The 21271-nt window shown below is 45.2% G+C and overlaps 1 protein-coding gene across 1 annotated transcript in view; it reads right to left on the bottom strand.

Annotated features, from left to right (window-relative positions):
* Positions 1–647: 647 nt before the first annotated feature.
* The window catches only part of Rragd (Ras related GTP binding D), a 39607-nt gene continuing 18983 nt past the window's right edge, over positions 648–21271 (bottom strand). The window contains exons 3-7 of the mRNA XM_038347756.1: positions 15306–15505; positions 14352–14466; positions 13297–13439; positions 6789–6937; positions 648–2764 (exon numbers count right to left, since the gene is read on the bottom strand). Coding sequence (XP_038203684.1) covers positions 2613–2764; positions 6789–6937; positions 13297–13439; positions 14352–14466; positions 15306–15505 — 759 coding nt within the window. The 3' untranslated portion in view covers positions 648–2612. The remainder of the gene's footprint in view (positions 2765–6788; positions 6938–13296; positions 13440–14351; positions 14467–15305; positions 15506–21271) is intronic.

Here is a 21271-nt window from a genome sequence, read left to right as displayed (position 1 = left end):
ACCAAGAAGGCTGTTAGGTCATCCAGTACGTTCTGACGACGAGGAAGGAACGAGAAGGAGCGGTGAAGAGCTGAACAGAATTATGGAAGACAATTCATCCTACCAATATTTTATATAATTTATGATATAAATGCAAAGATTTAAATATACAGAAAATTTAAATGGACTTTATATCATTTACATGTATAGCAATGTACATTAAATAGTGCTTTAAATAATATAGTTTTTTAATTTCTGCACATAGATACATGCACCATGTGCATGCAGTATTTATGGAGGCCAAAGAGAGCATCAGATTCCTTAGAACGTGACTTGAATAATATTTTTCTTTTCTTTTTTGTTTTTATTTTTTTTGAGACAGGGTTTCTCTGTGTAGCTTTGGAGCCTGTCTTGGAACTCACTTTGTAGACCAGGCTGGCCCACAGTGGTTACAAATGACATACTATTGACATTAAAACAGTGTGCTCGATTACAAACTACACCCAGTCTGTTTGTTGAGTGCATACTAAACTTTAATCGCACAACAGCGCCATTGTTTTTATGAATTCCATTTCAGACAGTTGGCGTATCACCCACACATAATAGTATTGCTGTGATTTTTAGTCATTTCTTATTTAAGGATCCAAAATATATAATGTTCACAAAATAACACTTGGTAAATGTTAATCAGCTTTTATTTCTACTCCTTTGAAAGCACTCTATCCTGGTCACTCACATCGATCTCCACGACTAAAAGTTAGCTAAGACAGCGGCGAGTCAATCCCACCACAACCCAGAAGTAGTTGACTCAAAAATCAAAAGCCTGTCCTGCTCTACAAATCTTCACGTTCGCAACTCCTAAAACCAAACAAAACTGTCCTAGTGCGGCCACCGTAGCCAAGAGTTTGGCCTTTCTGGGTATAGTCGCACTTGAGCGTCAACACAGATCTACACAGTGCCTTAGGCTAACTCCCAATTCTAAGATAAAATGTGAAACGAATGTGAGGATCTGTAGTCATCCCAGACTTGAAAAACCTCACCACTCAGTTGTAACTCCTGTATCTTTAGAAGTCATTGTCACACGAGGCTGGAGGCAGTAACCCATTCGTATCAGCATGAGCAACGAGAGTGCATTTGTGATCAGGAACGTGGGCCCTATGCCGCAGGATTGATCACACGCCCGTGAAGTGACAGGCTTTTAAGGCACATTTCAACAAAAACCCATCCTATAACCAGCTTCAAAACAGAAGCTCCACTTCTACATGGGAATTTTATGTGGTCTACCAAACTGGCAGATGTCTTACCTAAAAAACAGTCTTATTAAAAATGCAATTCTCTGTTCCATGAGAGATATTTTGTAAAACTATTAAGAAAAGGAGCCGAGATATGACTTCAATTCCCTGCTCATCTAGAGAAACTCATGGCTAACCTCTTGAGGCTGACCTTTTCCCACAGGCCACAAGCTTTCCCGTGTCAGAATTCTCTCACAGAGCAAGCTGGTAGCAAGCTGAACTTGGTAGGTACGGGTGGAGGACACAAGGCAAACTGTCACAGATGGACGGGTAATTCGGGTACCAAATGGAGCCACCAAGGACTAAACTCCATAGTGAAGACAAAAGACCTGCTCCCCCTGTGGCCATGGGGCACTGAAAACTGGTCCTGAACAAAGACTTTAAACACAGCACAAGAGGCCATTCGCAGGAGCCAAACACAAACAGGTACACAAGCATACCCAGTCTGAGAGGCCACCTGCCACTGAGACTCTCTGGGGACCCTCCCGGCCTGTGTTATTTTACCTCCTTGGCAGGTATGGAAGTGCCTCCAGAATTTTCTCCCCAACAAACCCGTGCTATCTCCCCCAACATTCACGTATCTTTACACTAACTGGCATCGTTTTAGAAATCTGGTCCCTAAGGTTCATTAGAATAACGCAGCAAAAAGAAGTCACCCACTTGAACACACCGACTACAAAGATGTGTGCAGAGGGAGAGGGTTTCACAAAGACTGGGTGAGCAGAAAGGCATGGCCATAGGGATACAGACTTGGATGGAAGCCTGGTACTGATGTTCTTCTAGAAAATTCCCATTTGCACTCATTACAAACACAAGTTCTTACTGTTCTTGCCTGGAACTCCCAGCCCGGACCTGCCCCTGCTCCACTGAAAAATGATTTCCCCCTTAACAATTGATAGCAAAGGTTCCCCAATTTACAAAAAGTCTTTACCAATGTATTACTTTGGATGAATTTCCGATGGCCATATAAACCATAGTATGCATGCCCTTGACATCAAGTACAGAAAAGAGTTTAGAAAAGTCCTTATCAAAGTTCGTCTCCAGAGGAAAAAAAATGTGAAAAAGTGCAAAATATGTACAGTTCCTGGCAGTTCTCACGGGGGGAGGGGTGTTTCTGATTATCAACACGGAAGTTTACATTTATGCAGCGAAAGTAGAGTGGGCTCACTTTATTGTTACTGTACAGGTTTCTGCTTCGAAGTGCTCATTTTATTTTAAAAAGAGAGTACTTTCTTTTGTCCTGAACAAATCTACGTCCGTTTCGCAGGCTCCTCCTTCCTGAGGTGCAGTGCGGCTCAGCACCCACATCACACGCATGGGCTCAGGCTCCTGACAACCCCCCTACAGCAGCATGCGAGGGGTTCCATTAGGAGTAGCTCCTTTCTTCGTCCGTAAGCGACTCTGGGCTTTTCGAGATTTCACCATCTTCATTCTCACCTCGAACACCTCATGAATGGCCTTCCGGAAGCAGTGAAAATTATAGTCAATAAGGCCTGCAGAAGACAAAATGGCACTTTAAATGGTGGTACTAGAAACAACCTGTCACTCGCGGCATCTGCCGCCAGCAGGGGGCAGCAGAGGCACAATCATGGAACAGGTCCAGCATGGCAGGTGGTCATGGGAGGTGGGTGTTTCCTCAAGACTATTCCAGAAGCTTCTCAGAGTTTTCAACACATTTCCAAAGGTGTCCGTGCCCTCAAAGATGTGAGAAACCAATGAACTGCACTAACTTCTTTTAATCATTCAGATTAAAGACTAATTGTAGGGGCTGGAGAGATGGCTCAGAGGTTAAGAGCATTGCCTGCTCTTCCAAAGGTCCTGAGTTCAATTCCCAGCAACCACATGGTGGCCCACAACCATCTGTAATGGGGTCTGGTGCCCCCTTCTGGCCTACAGGCATACACACATATACAGAATATTGTATACATAATAAATAAATATTTTTAAAAAAAGACTAATTGTAATTAAGATAAATCAAGGCTGTCAAGATGACTCAGCAGGTGTGTTTGCTATGCAAGCCTGAGGGACCTAAATTCCACCCCGAAACACAAATGAAGGTGGAAGGGGAGAACCAACTCCACACATGCAGTAATAGCAATAAATATTTTTTTTTTTTATTTTCAGAAAGGGCTGGCTTCACAAGCCTGACAACCTAAATTCCCCAGCCAGGGCTACACAGTGAGACCCTGTCTCAAAAATAACTAAATAACTAAATAATTAGGTAGGGATTAGTTACTTTTGAGACAAACAATATGGAACGACACCACCAAACACACATGCATACACACAATACACACATGTTCCAGGACAGCCAGGACTGCACAGAGAAATCCTGTCTTAGGGAAAACAAAACAAAACAACAATAAAAAAAAAGATGATGAAACTTTAAATGTGCCCATTTCCCCACATTGCTTAGTCATAGCATTAAATTAAACTCAACAACTAGGTTTCTAGTTAGTTTACTATATCCTACAAAATCTGCTTGTCATCGGACATTGTGGCTTCGTAATAATTCACCAAATATCTAGATGATCAGTTTCTACTTAGTTTCACATTAACGATGAAAGCTAAAGGAGCAACCGGATTTGTGCGGCATGAAGCATTTACTTTTAGAAACTTTGTAGTGGGGACCCTGACACGACTTCAGTAGAGGTTCCCAGGAGCAGACAGACAGGATGCAACCATCTGAACGGGAAGGTCATGGTGGCATGTCTGCATGGGACTCTGGCCAGTGTGCACAAGTTCAGCCCAACTAGAAACTGGCAATCCCCAGGTCAAATGCTGTCAAAGAGGCCAGATGAGGACTTGAAGATTATTTACCATTTTTGCAACTTTTCGGTTAATTATAAAATTAGCTTACAACAAATGAGTTCTCCAGCCTAGCTCAAATGTTCCTAGGCTTTAGAACCCGCTGCCAGCTGAAGTTACACATCGACGTGGGTCTTGTTTTCCTCGGCTTCCAAAATGCACAGGAAAGACCGACCAATGATAAATGTGGGAGGAGATTTAGAATGGGAAGGTCTGTGTGTGCACACACACCTAGCTCTACACCTCCAAGAGCCTAGTGCGCCGTCGTCTTCTTAGATTACAGTTACATTTCTCCCTTCCCTTTCCTCCCTCCATGCTCTCCTTAAAGTCATGGCCTCTTTTTCCATGTTACTCCATGTATATATGTATACACGCATATGTTCCCAAATAGAGCCTGCTCTGCTCAATCCCTAGACTGCCACCTGTATGCTTATTTTCCGGGCTGATCATTTGGCACTGGACAACTAATTGGTGGGCTCGTCCTTGGGGAGGACCACGTCTCCTGCTCCCTAGCTAGCCTAGCCATCTTTAGCGGACACAGCTGGTGCTATCAGCTTGCAACCAAGTCACTTATAGTTTTGGGTCTGAGTAAAATCATCTATGCAGCAAGTGAGAAGAACAAAGCACAGCCCTGTCTGTCTTCACTTGTTGACAGGGGATGCTCAGTACTGGGACTGAACCTACGGCATCACGCGCGAGAGGCAAGCCTCTACCACTGTGTACTGGCCCAATCCCACTGCCCATCTTCCCAAGAGAAGGCCATAATCTAACGGATAATCTGTTATTTCCTCTAGCAGATGGAGATGAGGAACAAAAAATGAACACTCTCAACTTTTGAGGACAAATGATACAAAAATCAGTTTGGTTAGTCTCTGGAAGACGAACAGCCTCAGCGCTGGAAATATAAATGTAAATGAAAACTAACTTCCTAAAATAGTAAAATTCAATATTGATATGAACAATTGATGGAACTGGGCACATTAAGCAGAGAGTCTGAAAGGTATTTTGTTAATATTCACTGGAAGCCACCCTTTTGAGCTGAGGCATTCCACCAGTGCTGCTGGTGGAGTGGGGGCTGGGAGCAAGTGCTCACAGGACTCCCCCTGGACATGCTGGTCAGCCAGTCTAACCAAAAATGGTGAGCGCCAGTTTCAGTGAGGAACTCTGTCTCAAGAAAATAAAGCAGAGTGACAGAGGAAAACACTTGATCTCTGTGTGCTCTTATACATCCATACATATGTATGCAATAAAGATACCACATACTACACATGCACATAACACCTAACACATGCAAATACCACATATAACATATGAATACACTACATACAATACCCATATATACTATATAGTATATATATGAACACTATACATACTACAGAATATTTATTATACATAGTATATGCATATACGTGTATACATATATAACATAAGAATATACCACATACAACACAGTAATACACAACAAACAACATAGGCATATACCACACAGATACACCACATACAATGCACGCATACGCCACAGAGAGAGAGAGAGGGAGCGAGAATACAAATTGGCTTTATTACAGTGAAACTAAATATGGGGAAAGTTGGGGAAAAAAAAACCAACAAAACCGCTATGAAACCATACCAACAGTGAAGCCAGTTTTGTTGAGAACGAAGGGATAAAGTAAAGAGACAGAAAGAGGGCAAGAAAAATAACTCTCAGAAATGGACACAACTTGGATGTGAAGCCTCACTTTGTTCTTTATGAGTTCCTTATTTTAGACCAAGCTGATCATAAGCATTCACTGGTCACCTGACAGTAGAAGCCGCTACCACGGCTACTACTGCTGCGCCTCGCTGGGTTAGCTTAGCTTTGCTCTCTGTAGCACAGGGGATCCAGTCCATGTCCCTGAGCAGACGGACAAGCTCTGAGCCGCCCACAGCACTGTGCACTGTAGTGAACTACGCCCTAGCTACCATTAAACGGCCCTAACCACACTGGCATCGTTTAAAAAAATAAAGGCTAGGTAGTGGTGGCGCATGCCTTTAATCCCAGCCCTCAGAAGCAGAGGCAGGAGGATCTCTGAGTTCGAGGCCAGCCTGGTCTACAAGAGCCAGTTCCAGGACAGGCTCCAAAGCTACAGAGAAACTTTGTCTTGAAAAGACAAACAACAACAAAAGGTCAGATTCAGCTGTTGGTGATGGGTATGTGTGTATGTTTCAAGTAAAAGCAATTAACCGATTTTTTTTTCTTTTTTCTTGCTCTGAATTTGACCCTTAAAGACATTTTTATAGTATCAGTCATTCCTTCATTGTGTGGATCATGACTCCATCCCTGCTATTTGAAGACAAATGCCAGCTACCTCTAGGCCTCTGTAATCGGGAGAACAATGGTTACAGGGGTCACCAAACACCAACACTGTGGCCCAGGGACGGGCCCCCACCTGCTACAAAGGTTAAGAACTCCTTTCCTGGTGTAAGAACCTGGCAAAGTGAAAGCCAAGGCCCCGTGGAGGATTCTGGTTCTCCTTCCATGTCATTCCAACCATGGCTGCACAACGGGGCCAGGGAGGTCCAGATCCACACTTGTGAAGGGCTTGCCTCAGGCCTGCTAATCCAGGGCCCAGTGAGCAGAGGCTTGGCGGGCAGGCCGTGTCTACGCACATTCAACAGGCGACAGAGGCGGCGCGGACTGAGGTGGTTCTTTCAAATCACACCAAAAATTACCTTTTCTTTCAAAGCTTTCCTCTCTGACAAAGCATACGAGCGCCAAGAACTTTGTGACCTCTTTTAAATAAAGAACCGTTGTGTTATTCAGCTTTATAATGGCTGTGGACTCCTTGTCATACGGGGCTCCCGCTCCATCTTCTTTGAGACTAAATGGAGACAGAAACCAAAATGCATTTGACCTTCAAGAAAGAACCACAAACTGCAACCCAGCAAGAGACCCCCACCTCAGCACACAGAACACTATCACCCTAACAGACCGTTTATGCGGGGAATGCCTTTGGGGAAAGGATCACACAGGCCCTGGAGGTGTGGCGGCCCTGATAGTCACCCTTTTACCAGCACAGTGAGTGGGTGCTGCGGGAGCTGGCAACTCTCGGGGTGCCTGAGGACCGTGAGTGGAAGTAGGGGCGAGCCCTCGTGCCTCCGTGGCCAAAGGCATCTTGTTTTTACACAGAGGAACAGCTAGGTTGCCAAAAGCAAGGGAAAGACTTCCAAAGAGAGTTCAAACAGACGGGACCAACAAATGCTTGGGCTTGACTTGAGCCAGAGGAAAGAAAGACTGCTAGAAAACCGAATTAAGAGGCTGTGGATAAGCAGGGTGGTGGTGGCGCAGGCCTTTAATCCCAGCACTTGGGAGGCAGAAGCAGGGGGATCTCGGAGAGTTCGAGGTCAACCTGGTCTATATAGTGAGTTCTGAGGCAGTCGGGGCTACACAGGAAACCCTGTCTTGAAAAGAAAAACAAAAAACAAGAGGCTGGGGATGTAGGTCAGTGGTAGCACCCTTGTCTAGCAAGGTGAGGCCCTAGGGTCCATCCCCCAGCTCCGCAGTTCCACAGAAGAAAAGGCAGTGCCGGAGGACAACCGGTAAAACCCGACTATGGTACACAGTAGATAACAGAGTAGCCCAGACACGCTGGATTTCAGCGTCCTGCAACAAGGCGTCCTTACTCTCAGGAAATACGAAGAATCAGTCGATCTGCAACCAATTTCCCAGCAGCCCAGCTGAAACACAAATGCTAGCTGTGCATCAGGAAAATAAGAGCAAATGTGTCCACGTGGTTAAAACTGGCAAATCCCCACGAAGGACATACAGTCCCGTGGTGCGGTCATTTTCTGTAGTCAGCGTTTTCAGGTGTGGTCTACGGAGACGGAGCCTAGGTGCCTGTTTACTATGTCAGCTTTTTAGGCCTCAACTTCCCCATCTGCACACCATCAACAATGCTGGGGAAATGACATCACCCATCCAGAACCCTACAGGGAGAGCAAGCACAAGGCAGCTAGCTGCTAATACAAGACCAAAGCAGGGCCCACTCAAGACACCGGCGTGCTTGGGTCTGAATCCTAGATAAAGTGTCTCTGTAACTTTTCCCTGTATCTGGAACTATGTAAATTTCCTGGTGTGTTGCCCAAATTCATGAAGAAGTGACTAGAAATTTGATTCAAATGGAACTATTCATTTCACCCCAAAATCACTGTGCAGTAAATCGGGGACCATACCTAGTTCTAACCATATACTAGCTGCTGGGGAAACCCTCTAAGCCAGACAGATACTGAGGAAAGTTGGGTTCGCAAATAAACAAAAATAAACAGTTTGGGCGAAGTTAATGACAGAGGTAAACCAGGATTTAAAATCCAGATCTGACCACCATCAAAGCTGGCGCTTTAATTTTACAGAACCAAAAAAGGGCCTGGGTGGCAAGCACAACACAATGAAGGGCCCCAAACTGCAGTTTCAAGGAAAGGCAGGATTCCAGCTTTGAAAAGAACTTAGTAATTTACATTTCTATTAGGTGAGCCCAGAAGTTCAGGGCAGGCATAGACAATATAACAAGATTCCACAAAAAAGGAAGGAAGGAAGGAAGGAAGGAAGGAAGGAAGGAAGGAAGGAAGGAAGGAAGGAAGGAAGGAAGGAAGGGAGGAAGAAAGGAAGGAAGGGAGGGAGGGAGGGAGGGAGGAAAGGAGGGAGGGAGGGAGGGAGGGAAGGAAGGAAGGAAAGGAGGGAGGGAGGGAGGGAGGGAGGGAGGGAGGAAGGAAGGAAGGAAGGAAGGAAGGAAGGAAGGAAGGAAGGAAGGAAGGTGGGTGACTCAATCTTTTTCGCTTTCAGATTCTGATCAGGAGTCTGCATGCTTTCTCTGACTCTGGGCTCTCTCACTCTTCCTCTGCGGCTCCTCTCCCCTCAGCCACACAGCTGCTTGCTGACCTCCATGGCAAAGCACAGCTGGTTTCTTGGATGCTAATTTAGAAAGGCAGGTTCTGCTTCTCATCTCCGCCCCCCTAGCAGCTATCAATCAAGCTCACATTCCCTGTTTTTACTTTCAAACTCTAGCAAAATGGTCCTCAATCTTAAAAAAAATGATGGGAATTAGTTTTAAAAGGCATCAGGGAGCCCACTATAACCTTCAAACATTCAAAACCACCTCCGATACTCGGATTAGAATTTAGTACCCTGTGCATGCTAGGTAAGAGTTGTATCTCCAGCCAGCTCTAACAACAATCTCCCAGTGTAAGAGTGCAGACATTTGAAAATGTTTAGGTATGATTTATTTATTTTGAGATGGAATCTTGCTATGTTGCACACGCTGGCTTTGGATTCTCCCTCCTCCTGTCTCAGCCAGTCTCTGGAGAGCTGGCATTACAGGCAAGCACCACATAATGAGCTTACCTACATTTTCAACACAGAATTTCTCTTGCTAAGTAATTCTCTAAAAAAAAAAAAAAAAAATGGAAACACTTAAATCTTTTTACCCACTGAAAAAAGAAAGACTGTGTTAAATTTTTTTCAAGTAAATATACTTGAATAGATGCCAAATACTGCTAATTACTAAATATCATGGGTAAATTCACAGATGTTACATAAAAAAAGCAGAATATAAATTATTTATAGTCATTTCCCCTTATCCTAAAATATTAGAAACAGAAATAAAAATCAAATATATAAAAATGCAAGCAGTGGGAGCTGGCAAGATGATCCAGCAGTTAGGAGCACTTGTTGCTCTTCCCCACATGGTGGCTCACAACCACCAGAAAACTACAGTTCCAAGGCACCCAACACCCTCTTCTAAAAGCTGAGGGTACCGGGCATGCATGCGGCGCACGTGCACACATGCAGACAAAACAAAGGTTTCAGGCTGGAGAGACGGCTCTGAGGTTAAGAGACCTACTGCTCTTCCAAATGGACCCGGGGTTCAATTCCCAGCACCCACATGGCAGCTCACAGCTGTCTGTAACTCTAATTTAAGGGTACCCGACACCCTCACACAAACATACACGTGGGCAAAACGCTAATGTAAACTAATAATAATAATAATAACACAATGTTTCTAAAAATGCGAACAGTGACCGTCTCTAGAAAGTGAGGTTACAGACTTCTTGGCTTTCGCTTTTAGTTTGGATCTAAAGCGGGCTTCCGCAGGCCAGGCAAGTGCCCTATCACTGAGCTCGAATCCCTGATCCCAAACTAGTTTACTTTTTATGCTTGTCATAAGGAGGTATTGCCTTTACAACCACAAAAAGTAACACAGCAGACAAAATAGAAGAGTCAAAAAATTACAAGAAGAAATTTGTTAAGTTTTGCAACTGAAATTGTTCACTTTTCCATCTATAAGCAAGGAAAACACGTGAAGGTGGAATACGTGTGTGTGTGGTGTGTGTGTGTACATGTATGTTTCTGTGTGTGTCGAGCTGCTGACTACGCAGAGCCTCAGCTGAGAGTCCTTCGGAAACAAACCACCTGGTCTCCAGTAGGCAGCTGAGAAAGGGCAGGATGACTTCCTGTCCCAGGCCACCAGCTTCCTGGGCTGCCTGCTAGGGCCTAGTCTCCACCCACGTTCCTGCTCCCACGGTGCTGGTTACAGAGCAGGCTCACAGCTGCTCCGGTGGCTGAGTGTCTCAGGGTGGCTGTGACCGTGACCGTGACCATGACCAAAAAGCTTGGGGAGGAGAGGGTTTATTCTGCTTGCACTTCCATATCATTGATCATTAGCGAAAGAAGTCAGGACCAGAACTCAAACAGGGCAGGAACCTGGAGGCAGGAGCTGATGCAGAGGCCCTGGGGAGGGGGGTGCCGCTTACTGGCATGCTCAGCCTTCTTTCTTCAAACCCAGGAACACCAGCCCAAGGTGGCCACACCCACAATGAGCTGAGCCCTCCCACACCAATTACTAATTAAGAAAACTGAGCCCTTCAGGCATGCCTACAGCCCATCTTTTGGGGTATTTTCTAAACTGAGGATCCGTCCTCCCTGCTGACTCTAGTTTGAGTCAAGCTGAAGTAAAACTAGCAAGCACACTGAGGAAACTCTGGAGCCCACAAACCACTGTGCTCCAAACCCGTTCTTAGGGACTATGTGGGGTCTCAGAACCCCAGCACTCCGCTCCAGAAAAGTCATCTCTGACAAAGCCTAACTGCCTCTCCTCATGTTTGCTTTAGCTGGTGCAAGGACCTCTGATTAACATCATTTACCCAAACAACTAACCACTTCTGTCTAATTGCCACATGGCACAATAATGAACATGCATATCATTAACTATGGGGCCAGATATTTGTGCTATTCACTGTACTGGATTACCATAGCAACTGAGACTGTAACCAGCCTCACTCAGCTTCCACTTACATCTTAGAAATAACAGACTATCACAGGGTCACAATCACGAGGAAGGTCTACAGGTAAAGCCATATGTCCTCGTCTGATGACAATAATAAATTATGACAAGTACAACTTACCTAGGCCCCATTAAGGCAGGAACATTATGAGCCTATTAACAGTGTTTTCGTTATTACCCACAGCCTTAGGAGTAAGCATGTTATATGTGCACGTGTTTGCACGTACATAAACGTATATGTAACAGAGATAACAGAAAATCACACAGGATGGGCAAAGAATTTTCAGATAATGGAAGACAGAAACAGCTAAGCTTGAAACTTCCGGAAGCTGACGGAGCAGGTTGAATGTCAGGGCCAGTGGGCCACGAGTCCCAGGCAGGGAGCCAAGTGGTGGGTGAGAGACCTCGATGGGGCAGCCAGTTCCACAAGGAGAGACAGACAGATGGGCAAGCCATGAGACCACACAGCAAGTCTCCGAAGGCTGCTGGTCCCAGGCAGGGAGCCACGCAGTGGGCTAGAGACAGAGACATGGATAGGCACACCATGCAGAGTGAAGTTGGATATTTATTTAGTGGGTTATGGAGGGGAAAGGGAGAAGGGGAGAAGAGCAGAGAGGGAGGGAGGGAAGGAATGAGGAAGGGAGGGAGGGAAACAGAAGAGGGGAAGAGGAGAAGTGGGGAGGGAAGGAGGGAGAGAGGGAGGGAGGGAGGAAGGGAGGGAGGGAGGGAGGGAGGGAGGGAGGGAGGGAGGGAGGGAGGGAGGGAAAGAAACAGAAGAGGGGAAGGGGAGAAATGGGGAGGGAGGGAGGGAGGGAGGGAGGGAGGGAGGGAGGGAGGGAGGGAGGGAGACAGAGAAACAGAAGAGGGGAAGGGGAGAAGTGGGGAGAGACAGAAGCTGCCTCTTCCAGAGGGAGACAGAAAAGGAAAGGACTCAGGCTGGAAGCTGAAGAGTGCCTTGTCTTTAAAAGGGACAGGACAGATCATTACAGTAATCCCTAACTCGTGGAACAACTGACAACTAAATTAGATGATTGTAGCATGAATAATAAAAACCCAGAGACAGATATTGGGGTTCAACCTGGAGATCAGAAAAGCAAATCTGCCAACCACTGGCTCTTACTTCTACCTCAGACTGAAAATGGGCAAGATCCTGTCTCCACAAATCCTGAAGACTCCACACCCCACACTCCACTGAGTTCCTGTCCCTTATATTCCTCTCTCTACCCAGCCATATCGCTCCTGTATCCACCTTCCTAGTGCTGGGATTTTAAAGGCGTGCGATCCTAAGTGCTAGGATCACCGTTGTGTGAGTTCTGATTCTCTGTTAGACTGATTCAATCTTGTATAGCCCAGGGTGGCCTTGAATTCACAGAGATCCATCTGCCTCTGTTTCCCAAATCAGGGAGTGTGTGCCATCACTCCCTGGCCAGTATGGCTGACAATGTAACTACTTTGCACTATGATCTTCAGGCAAGCTCCATTTATTAAAACAAACAACAGAACAACAGACCACTATAGACAATATATGCAACAAAGTTTTAATCATAATAGGCAGGTAACCAACAATCACCTGCTATTACTGGCATGTTAAATGATCTATTTATAGATCCCAGTCATTGAAAACAGAAGTACAAAAGTCAAGTGAATAAACGCAAAGATGCCTGGAAGCTATGAAGAGACAGTCCTCCATCCCCTCCCCTCCTCCCTGTTTCTACACCGCTGAGGACTGATCTCAGGACTTGCTTCATGACTAAGCCACACCTCCAGCCCTGGGAAGGACAGCACAGTTATGGCCTTTAAGAATGTTTTATTTGGGAAAGGGGAAAGCATAATCAGAATACACTGTCGGGGGGGGGGGGAAGGGGACTCGTTCTAATTACAATAGAAAATAATGCTTTGCTTACCCATAAATACAAGAGATGTCGATCACCACATCAATCATATCGCAGCAGAGCTCGTAAGTCTGCATGTCCACTGGAGTGCTGTCAGTTGCAATATAAATCTTACTGACCACATCAAACAGAAATGCCTTTTCAATTCCGGAATTCTGACAGGGTGGGGGAAAGACACGTCTTAAAGTAACAGCAAGTTCCGACCACTTCGTGGTTATATGAAAAATGATATTCTACTGCACTAATTAGGGAAGGGGACATGGAGGGGAAGGAACAGCAGCCCGGAGGGTGGGGTGCATTAAACAACAACGTAAGCCTCCATGAAACTGTCACAGTGAAGCCTTCTACTATGTACAGTCAACAGACAACAATTTCAGAATAAAGTGATTTCTCTCAAGATTTAAAAATTATATGGCATCGCCAATGCAATATATAAATAAGCCAAAATTATCAGGAACTCCTATTGTACCATTTTATTGCAATTTTAGCTTGACTGTCATACATTTTATGATGGGTTTGAAAGAACACATGAAAGGCTGAATTAGTCCAAGTTATTTATCTTTGGTAAACCACGTGGGCAGTGTTTCCTAACTCTTGGCCTGGCCTTTATAGGACTCCTCAGGTTCAGCACTCAGACAATGTTGAATTTCCTTATATTCATGTATTTTTGTTTCAAAGATAGTTAGGACTTGCAACAGCACAAACATGGAGGTCAGAGGACAACTTTTGGGAAGGAATTAGCTCTCTCCTTGTATCGTGTGGTCTAGATTGGATGCTGGTAGTGAGGCTTGGCAAACTTGCTGGCCCCAAAACCAGGCTTTCTGCTCCATATCCAAGGTAAGACTCTGTTAATACTAATGATTGCCTCCGGCTTGAATAAGCAATCCAAGCACACCAGGGAAACACACATTGCCAGAGTTTAAAGGCTCTAAAACAAAACGTAGGAATAACCTTCGAGAGTGATGCTGATGTGCCTGAAATGCAGGCAGGCATTTCATCTTCTCACTCTAGCTGTGCTGCTCTCGGATTCTGCAAACGACCTGAACAGGAGCAAACCATCTACTTACTGAGATAAAGATATTCAGCAGATTCTCCAGCGTCGGGAGTTGTGGGATCAGTTTCTGAACCACTTTACTGAAGGCTTCAAATATTGAATGATCGTAAATGCTTGTCAGATAAAAGCTGAAAGAAAAGGTGGTATTTCATCAGGTTCTCTCTGACTGGGCAGTTGTTTTAGGCTCTGTCACTAATGCCAGTGATCTTATGTACAATTTTAACATACAAGCACCAAGCCCCCTTCAGAATTCATAATGAATTGGTCAAAAACAAATATGTCCTAATAGGCAGCCTCTATCCTGCCCTAGTGCTAGAGCCAGGCTCAGTCTGCACTGACTGGCAAGCTTGGGAGTTTGGCCGTCCTGTGTGAGCGAGCATCCTTACACTATACAAAGACTCTGCCCTCATCCCCACGTCCTGTGTGAGCATCCTTACACTATACAGAGTCTCTGCCCTCATCCCCACACAAGCCTGTTGCCTCATTAGTAACTTTTACATTACTGATACTGAAGCATGCCAATTTTTTCATACCCCAATTTGCAAAGTCAATGATTATGTACTATCCTACCCCACAAAATAGATGGGAGAAATTTTCCTCTGAATTCCTATCCTAATGATTTTCAGCCTCGTCTGTTTGAGGTTATAAATACCATCCTATTAGCAGTAACTATTATTGAATATCAGTTAGCATCCTGGGTTAGAGTCATGGGTTTTGTTGTGTTTTTCATATGAGGTGAGAAGTTTAGTTTTGACAACTTGTTGAATACAAGAATAAAACAAAACACTATTTTTGCCAAAGGCTAGCATTTAGCAAGTACACAACATTTCTGATTTCAGGTAAACAAGTAAATCCATGCCATCCATGCCTAGCCTGTCCCCACCCAGCCAGCTGTGGTGACCAAAACCCAAGTCCGCTGGCTCCAGCCTTTCTTAGGACCCAGACCCTAAGGGGTGTCGGCTCTTACCTCAGGTGAATTTTTTCTAAGCCAGCATCTGCAAGGTCGTCGTTGGCCCTCTGGTGAATGTCTCTTTGGGTTTCAATTTTGTGATCATCTGACAGACCGTCCACTTTATGAATGAACACCTCGAAGTTAATGTCCGTGTTCACTTTGTAGGCTCTGGTCACTGTGAGGTGGAGCCTGGCCAACGCTTCCATATAGTCATCCTGGAACAAAGGTCACGTCTTCAGCTTTGTTTCCAGAACCTTCTAGACACAATCATCGCCTGGAAACACAGTTACGATCTCCAAAAATATTTTTGCCAAACTCACAACAACAACAACAACAAAATTCCATTATTATGGACTTCAAGTATACAAACCTAAGTTTGCTAACACAGAGATGAGAAAATACAGCTAAAAAAAATCCAGCTGATCTGAGTAGGCACAGTGTAGGTTGCTGGTTGATAGCCACATTTCCAGTAATAGAATCTGGACCAATACCTAGGTCCTCCAGGGAATAGGATGCCTCCCAGCTTCCCAAGGCTCTCAAGGGCGTCATAGAGACTACAGATGGAGACATGAGAAGGCTGGGTAGGAGGAGGGGAAGGAGTTCAATACTAATCCAGAGACTGCAGCTCTCCCACTGGCTTTTGTAAGTAAGAAAAGGGAAGTCAGCTGAGCCATACTTGCCTGTCTCTACGATCTCTAGAACTGCTCGGTGCCACAGTGCAGCGGTGTGGAGTCTTTCTCAGAGACTCCCAAAGACAGTGCCATCACCAAAGCCTCCACCTCCAGCCCTGTACAGAGAGTTTGAGACTTCTGGTCTAGGGCAATTGTTTCAGATACCACAATGCCATGCTCTTCTCCTTCTTATGGCGAATAATAAAATAATAAACACCTGCACATCTGTCTTTCTGTTTAGTGGTCAAACTATGAGTGTATGGAATGGTGGCTCACCCCTTTAATCCTTGCAGCGGGGAGGCTGAGGCAGGAGGATTGTTATGAATTACAGGCCAGTCTAGGATATTCCATGAGATTCTATCTCAAAACAAACAAAAAATAGAGATGGAGATACAGCTCAGTGGTAGGTCCCCTCCTCGCCTAGTATTCATGAGCACTCTGGCATCTGAGTCCGGACGCCAAAACAAAACAAATCTTTTAAATAAGAAAAAGAGAGGGCTGGAGAGATGGCTCAGAGGTTAAGAGCATTGCCTGCTCTTCCAAAGGTCCTTCGTTCAATTCCCAGCAACCACATGGTGGCTGACAACCATCTGTAATGAGGTCTGGCACCCTCTTCTGGCCTGCAGGCACATACACAGACAGAATATTGTATACATAATAAATAAATATTAAAAAAAAAAAAAGAAAGAAAAAGATGCCAGGCAGTGGTGGTGCACACTTTTAACTCCAGCACTCGGGAGGCAGAGGTAGGCAGGTTTCTGAGCTGGAGGACAACCTGGTCTACAGAGTGAGTTCCAGGACAGCCAGGGCTATACAGAGAGATCTTCTCTTAGGAGAGAGGAGGTGGTGGGAGAAGAAACGAACTGAAGGATCACTATCAAAAGCCCCATCTGTCCCTCCCTCACAGTCCAGCGTCTGTACCACAGCCTCGAAGTCACTTCTATTAGAGCACGTGGACCCCACCTATCTCTTTACACTACAGTCACACACGGTGGAAGCAAAGATGAACGTCTCTGAGACGATCGGTGCTAAGCTCCAGCTTGTTCTGCAGAGAAGACAGCCTGTGCTGGGGTACTGCAGGCTCTGAAGACGACCAGGCAGGGTAGAGCGACCCCGGCAGTCCTTGCTAACAATGGCCCTGCTTCGAGGAAGTCTGGAATAGATTACCGCGTCCTGTTGGCCAAAGCCCATGTTCCGCTCTATGGTCGCAGTAATACTGAATCAGACACACCATGCGGAAAATCCTACAGAGCATGCACGCTGGCAATTGTCAGCCCAGGGGGTCCTGATACCATGAGAAGCCAGAGGAGACCAGGGAAAAGTGGATCAGAAAGGTTTTCTTCTTCTATAAAAACTTTCCAAAGCTTGTTTTTAAAAACAGAAATTCAAGTTGTGGGCTAGCAAGACGTCAAAGTGGCAATCCAAACAAGCCTGAAGCCCTAAGTTCAACCCTCAGGATCCATATGGTAAAAGCAGAGTGGCTCCCTCCAGCTGACCTCTGACCTCCACAGAAATATCATGGCACAAAAAAAAAAAAAAAAGAAATATCATGGCACATGCTCTGAATAAATAAATATAAAAACAAAACCAAAATGAAACAAGTTGTATATGTGTCTTTTTCATTCGGTGTTATACCTGGGAGATTCATTCTGAAATTTTGCTTTATAGATGGCTCATCACATGTCACAAATATGACTTATTGATGGAAATTCCAAACATGTCCAATGACCTGTCAGTACAGGGATGTCTCATGAATACACAGATTGCCCCAAAAGCTGCTATAAAGTCACAGCTATGTTTCTGTGAACAGTATGTGCAGTGCCTCCTGCTTCGGGAAGACCCTCACAACATCTGGCTACTCAGATCTCTGAATTACTGCTAGTTTGAAAGGTCTTATTTTTACAGAAAAAGATTAAATTAAAGATAAATAAAAATAATTAATGTAAAAATTTAAAATAAAATAAAAAATAAGTGAAAAGAGTCAGGTATGGTGGCACATGCCTTTAATCTCAGGACTCAGGAAGCAGAAGCAAGCAGATCTCTGTGGCCAGCCTGGTCCACAAAGCGAGTTTCAGGCCATCCAAGGCTACACAGTGAGACCTTGTCTCAAACAAAACACACACACACACACACACACACACACACACACAGAGCGAAAGAGAGAGAGAGAGAGAGAGAGAGAGAGAGAGAGAGAGAGAGAGAGAGAGAGAGAGAATGGCATCTGTAGAACAGGCTCTGTAACATCTCCCCAACCCTCCATCCCTACCTCTGATATGATTCCAAACCTGGTAAATACACAAAGCCCAGGTGACAAAAACTGAAGGTTTGTTTAATTGTTGTTTGTTTGTTGTTTGTTGATGGGTTGGGGTGTCTGATTTTTGCATTTGTTTAGTCTCCAACTCTACCAATAAAAATAAAGCCTTATCTATAAATGAGTCAAAATTAAACACATGAGCAGGAAACTAACGGAGACAAAAATAACAAATGGATCCTTTCTCATCCTCATGTTCTGAACTGTGTTTAAGAGAAAGGGACACTCTGGACAAGACTAAGCATTAAAATTAAAGTTACACCCAATAGCAGCAAATAGCTCTAAGAAGCACAGCTATGGTTACCTAGGCTGGGCACGGTGTGTGTGTGTGTGTGTGTGTGTGTGTGTGTGTGTGTGTGTGTGTGTGGAGACACACAGTATATGAACCGGGCCCAGGGAGCCCTGGGGGCTGAAAGAGTCTATGTCTTCATTGCGGGTGGTTACATGGGAGATACATTTGTAACCTTTGAAGTATGCACTTAAAAGGAGTGCATTCTTTGCGTGTAAATTATGTCCCAAACGCTACCACTTGAAAGGTTTCTGTACCCTGATATTAAGCCTCTCCACCAAATCCAAATCAACTGAATTAAAGGTAAAAGTCCTAGTTTATTGGTAAAAGGATCCCAGATGATTTTTTGGCCCTCAGAGAGGAGATGGGGAGAAGAGACTGAAAAATCATATGGTTGGTCTCTAGTGGGCAGTTAAAATACTCTGTAGGAGTGGTCTTGAGCATCTCTGGGGGAGGAGCCACCATTTGCTGGGTTTTCTGAGGTGGGGCAGGGTTTGGAGAGAGAGACTGGAAGGGACTGAGGGGGAGCTTGCACCTGAACACCACTTACATCTTCAACTAAGGAGAAAGACCACTTTAAGGGGTGGGTCTGTGAGCAAAGTTACCCAATATGCAAAGAAAATACTAGAATATGTTAAACCCCCTGCCAAATGTATAAAGCAACCTGATTACGTGAGACGAGACAGGGTCTTTCTACATAACCCTGGTGTCCTAGGACTATGTAGAACAAGCTGGCCTCAAACTCACAAGAGATCTGCCTGCCTCTGCTTCTCAAGTGCTGGGATGAAGGTGTGCCACTACAGCTGGCTCACACAAACTGACGACGAGGCACTGGAGGGGCTGGAGAGACGGCTCGGCAGTAAGAGCATCTGCTCTCTCAGAGGACTCGGGTTCAATCCCCAGCACCCAGATGGGGAGGCTTGCCACCACCTGGAACTTCAGTACCAGGGGACCTAGCGCCATCTGCTGGCCTCCTTTGGGCATCTGCACTCATGCATGTACACACACAGACATACACGCAATTTAAAATCAGTAAATAAACGAGGGACAGGGACAGCAGGTCAGTGGCAGAGTATGCACTTGCCCTAAAAGACCCTAAAAACTAAAAATGCCATTGAAAGGAGGAAAATACAGGGTCCAATGGTGCAAGCCTGTAACCCCAGCTACCCAGCCAGGCAGGGAAAAAGATCACAAGTTGGAGGTCATCCTGGTCAACTTAGTGAGCTCTTACCTCAAAACAAAAATTATAAAGGCTTGGGGTTGGAGAGATGGCTCAGAGAATAAGAGCACAGGCTGCTCTTCCAGAAGACCTGAGTTCAACTCCCAGCACCCACATGGTGGCTCACAACCATCTACAATGAGATCTGGTGCCCTCTTCTGGCCTGCAGGACTACATGCAGGTATAACACTTATACATAATAAATAAATATTTTAAAAATATATAAAGGCTCAAGAGTGGGGCACTGTGACAGCACACTTGCCCAGCACACACAAGCACACACAGCAACACAAGTACTGTAATTACTAGAGGGTTACAGATGCTTCCCTCCGACTGTTATGTTTTTCTGTGTGTGTGTGTGTGTGTGTGTGTGTGTGGTGTATGCACACATATGAATGCACCCTTGCTTTATCACGCCATCTGATTCTGTGACAAAGTCTCTCATGGAGTCTGCAGCTCTGCTAACAAGCAGCAAGTCCCAGAGACCTTCCTGTCTGTGCTCTACCCTACTGCACTGAGCTTCCCAGACTGTATGTGGCACCCGGGGCTTTTTTACGCTGAAGCTGGGATTTGAACTCATATCCTCCTCAGTGCTCATGCTAGTGCAGCAAGTGCTCTTCCTCGCTGAGCCATGGCTCAGCGCTCCCATTCTGCTTGCTCTTGCTGCCTCCAACCAAACTAGGGAAAAGATATACCCCATTTTCTACTCTGCTACTCGATCAGTAGTTGGACAGTTAGGCCATCCTCACTCCCATGGTGACATGTGAACTCCAGGTCCACAGCAGTATGTGGACCAGCTACAGGAGATATGGAGACTCCGAGTTCTCTGCAGAGCAGGCGGCAAGCGTTCAGCTCAGGGGAAATCACTTGGGCTTCCTCCTTTTTCCTTCACAACATTCTGTGAAAACACCTTTCTCTCTGGAAGCTGATTGTGAAGGGATTCATGGAGAAACAGTGTGTGGTTTCAAACCACACGTGTCCTGCTTAGAGTTGAGAAAGGGGGACCAGCAAGATGGCTCAGTGGCACAGCACTTGCAAGCCTGGTAGCCTGAGTTTGATCTCTGGAACAGGTGTGAAGGCAAAAGGAGAGAACGCTGCTCTCTCTCTCTCTCTCTCTCTCTCTCTCTCTCTCTCTCTCTCTCTCTCTCTCTCACACACACACACACACACACACACACACAAAATTATACATATACACCTTAAAAAACAAACCTTAGGAGGCTGGAGAGATGGCTCAATGGTTAAGAGCACTGGCTGCTCTTCCCAGCAACCACATGGTGATTCAAAGCCATCGATACCATCTCTAGTAGGATCTGATGCCCTCTTATGGCACAAAGGTGTACAAGCAGATAGGCACTCATATATACTAAATAAATAAATAAGTCTTTAAAAAAAAATAAACCTTAAATCAGTCATGGTGGAACACACCTTCAATTCCAGCATTTAGGAGACAGAGACAGGCAAATCTATGAGTTGAGGCCAGGTTGGGTA

Source organism: Arvicola amphibius, chromosome 11, assembly GCF_903992535.2.
Source record: "Arvicola amphibius chromosome 11, mArvAmp1.2, whole genome shotgun sequence".
NCBI classification, from domain to species: domain Eukaryota; kingdom Metazoa; phylum Chordata; class Mammalia; order Rodentia; family Cricetidae; genus Arvicola; species Arvicola amphibius.
Note: the sequence above shows the minus strand (reverse complement) of the source record. Positions and strands in the feature narration are given on the sequence as shown.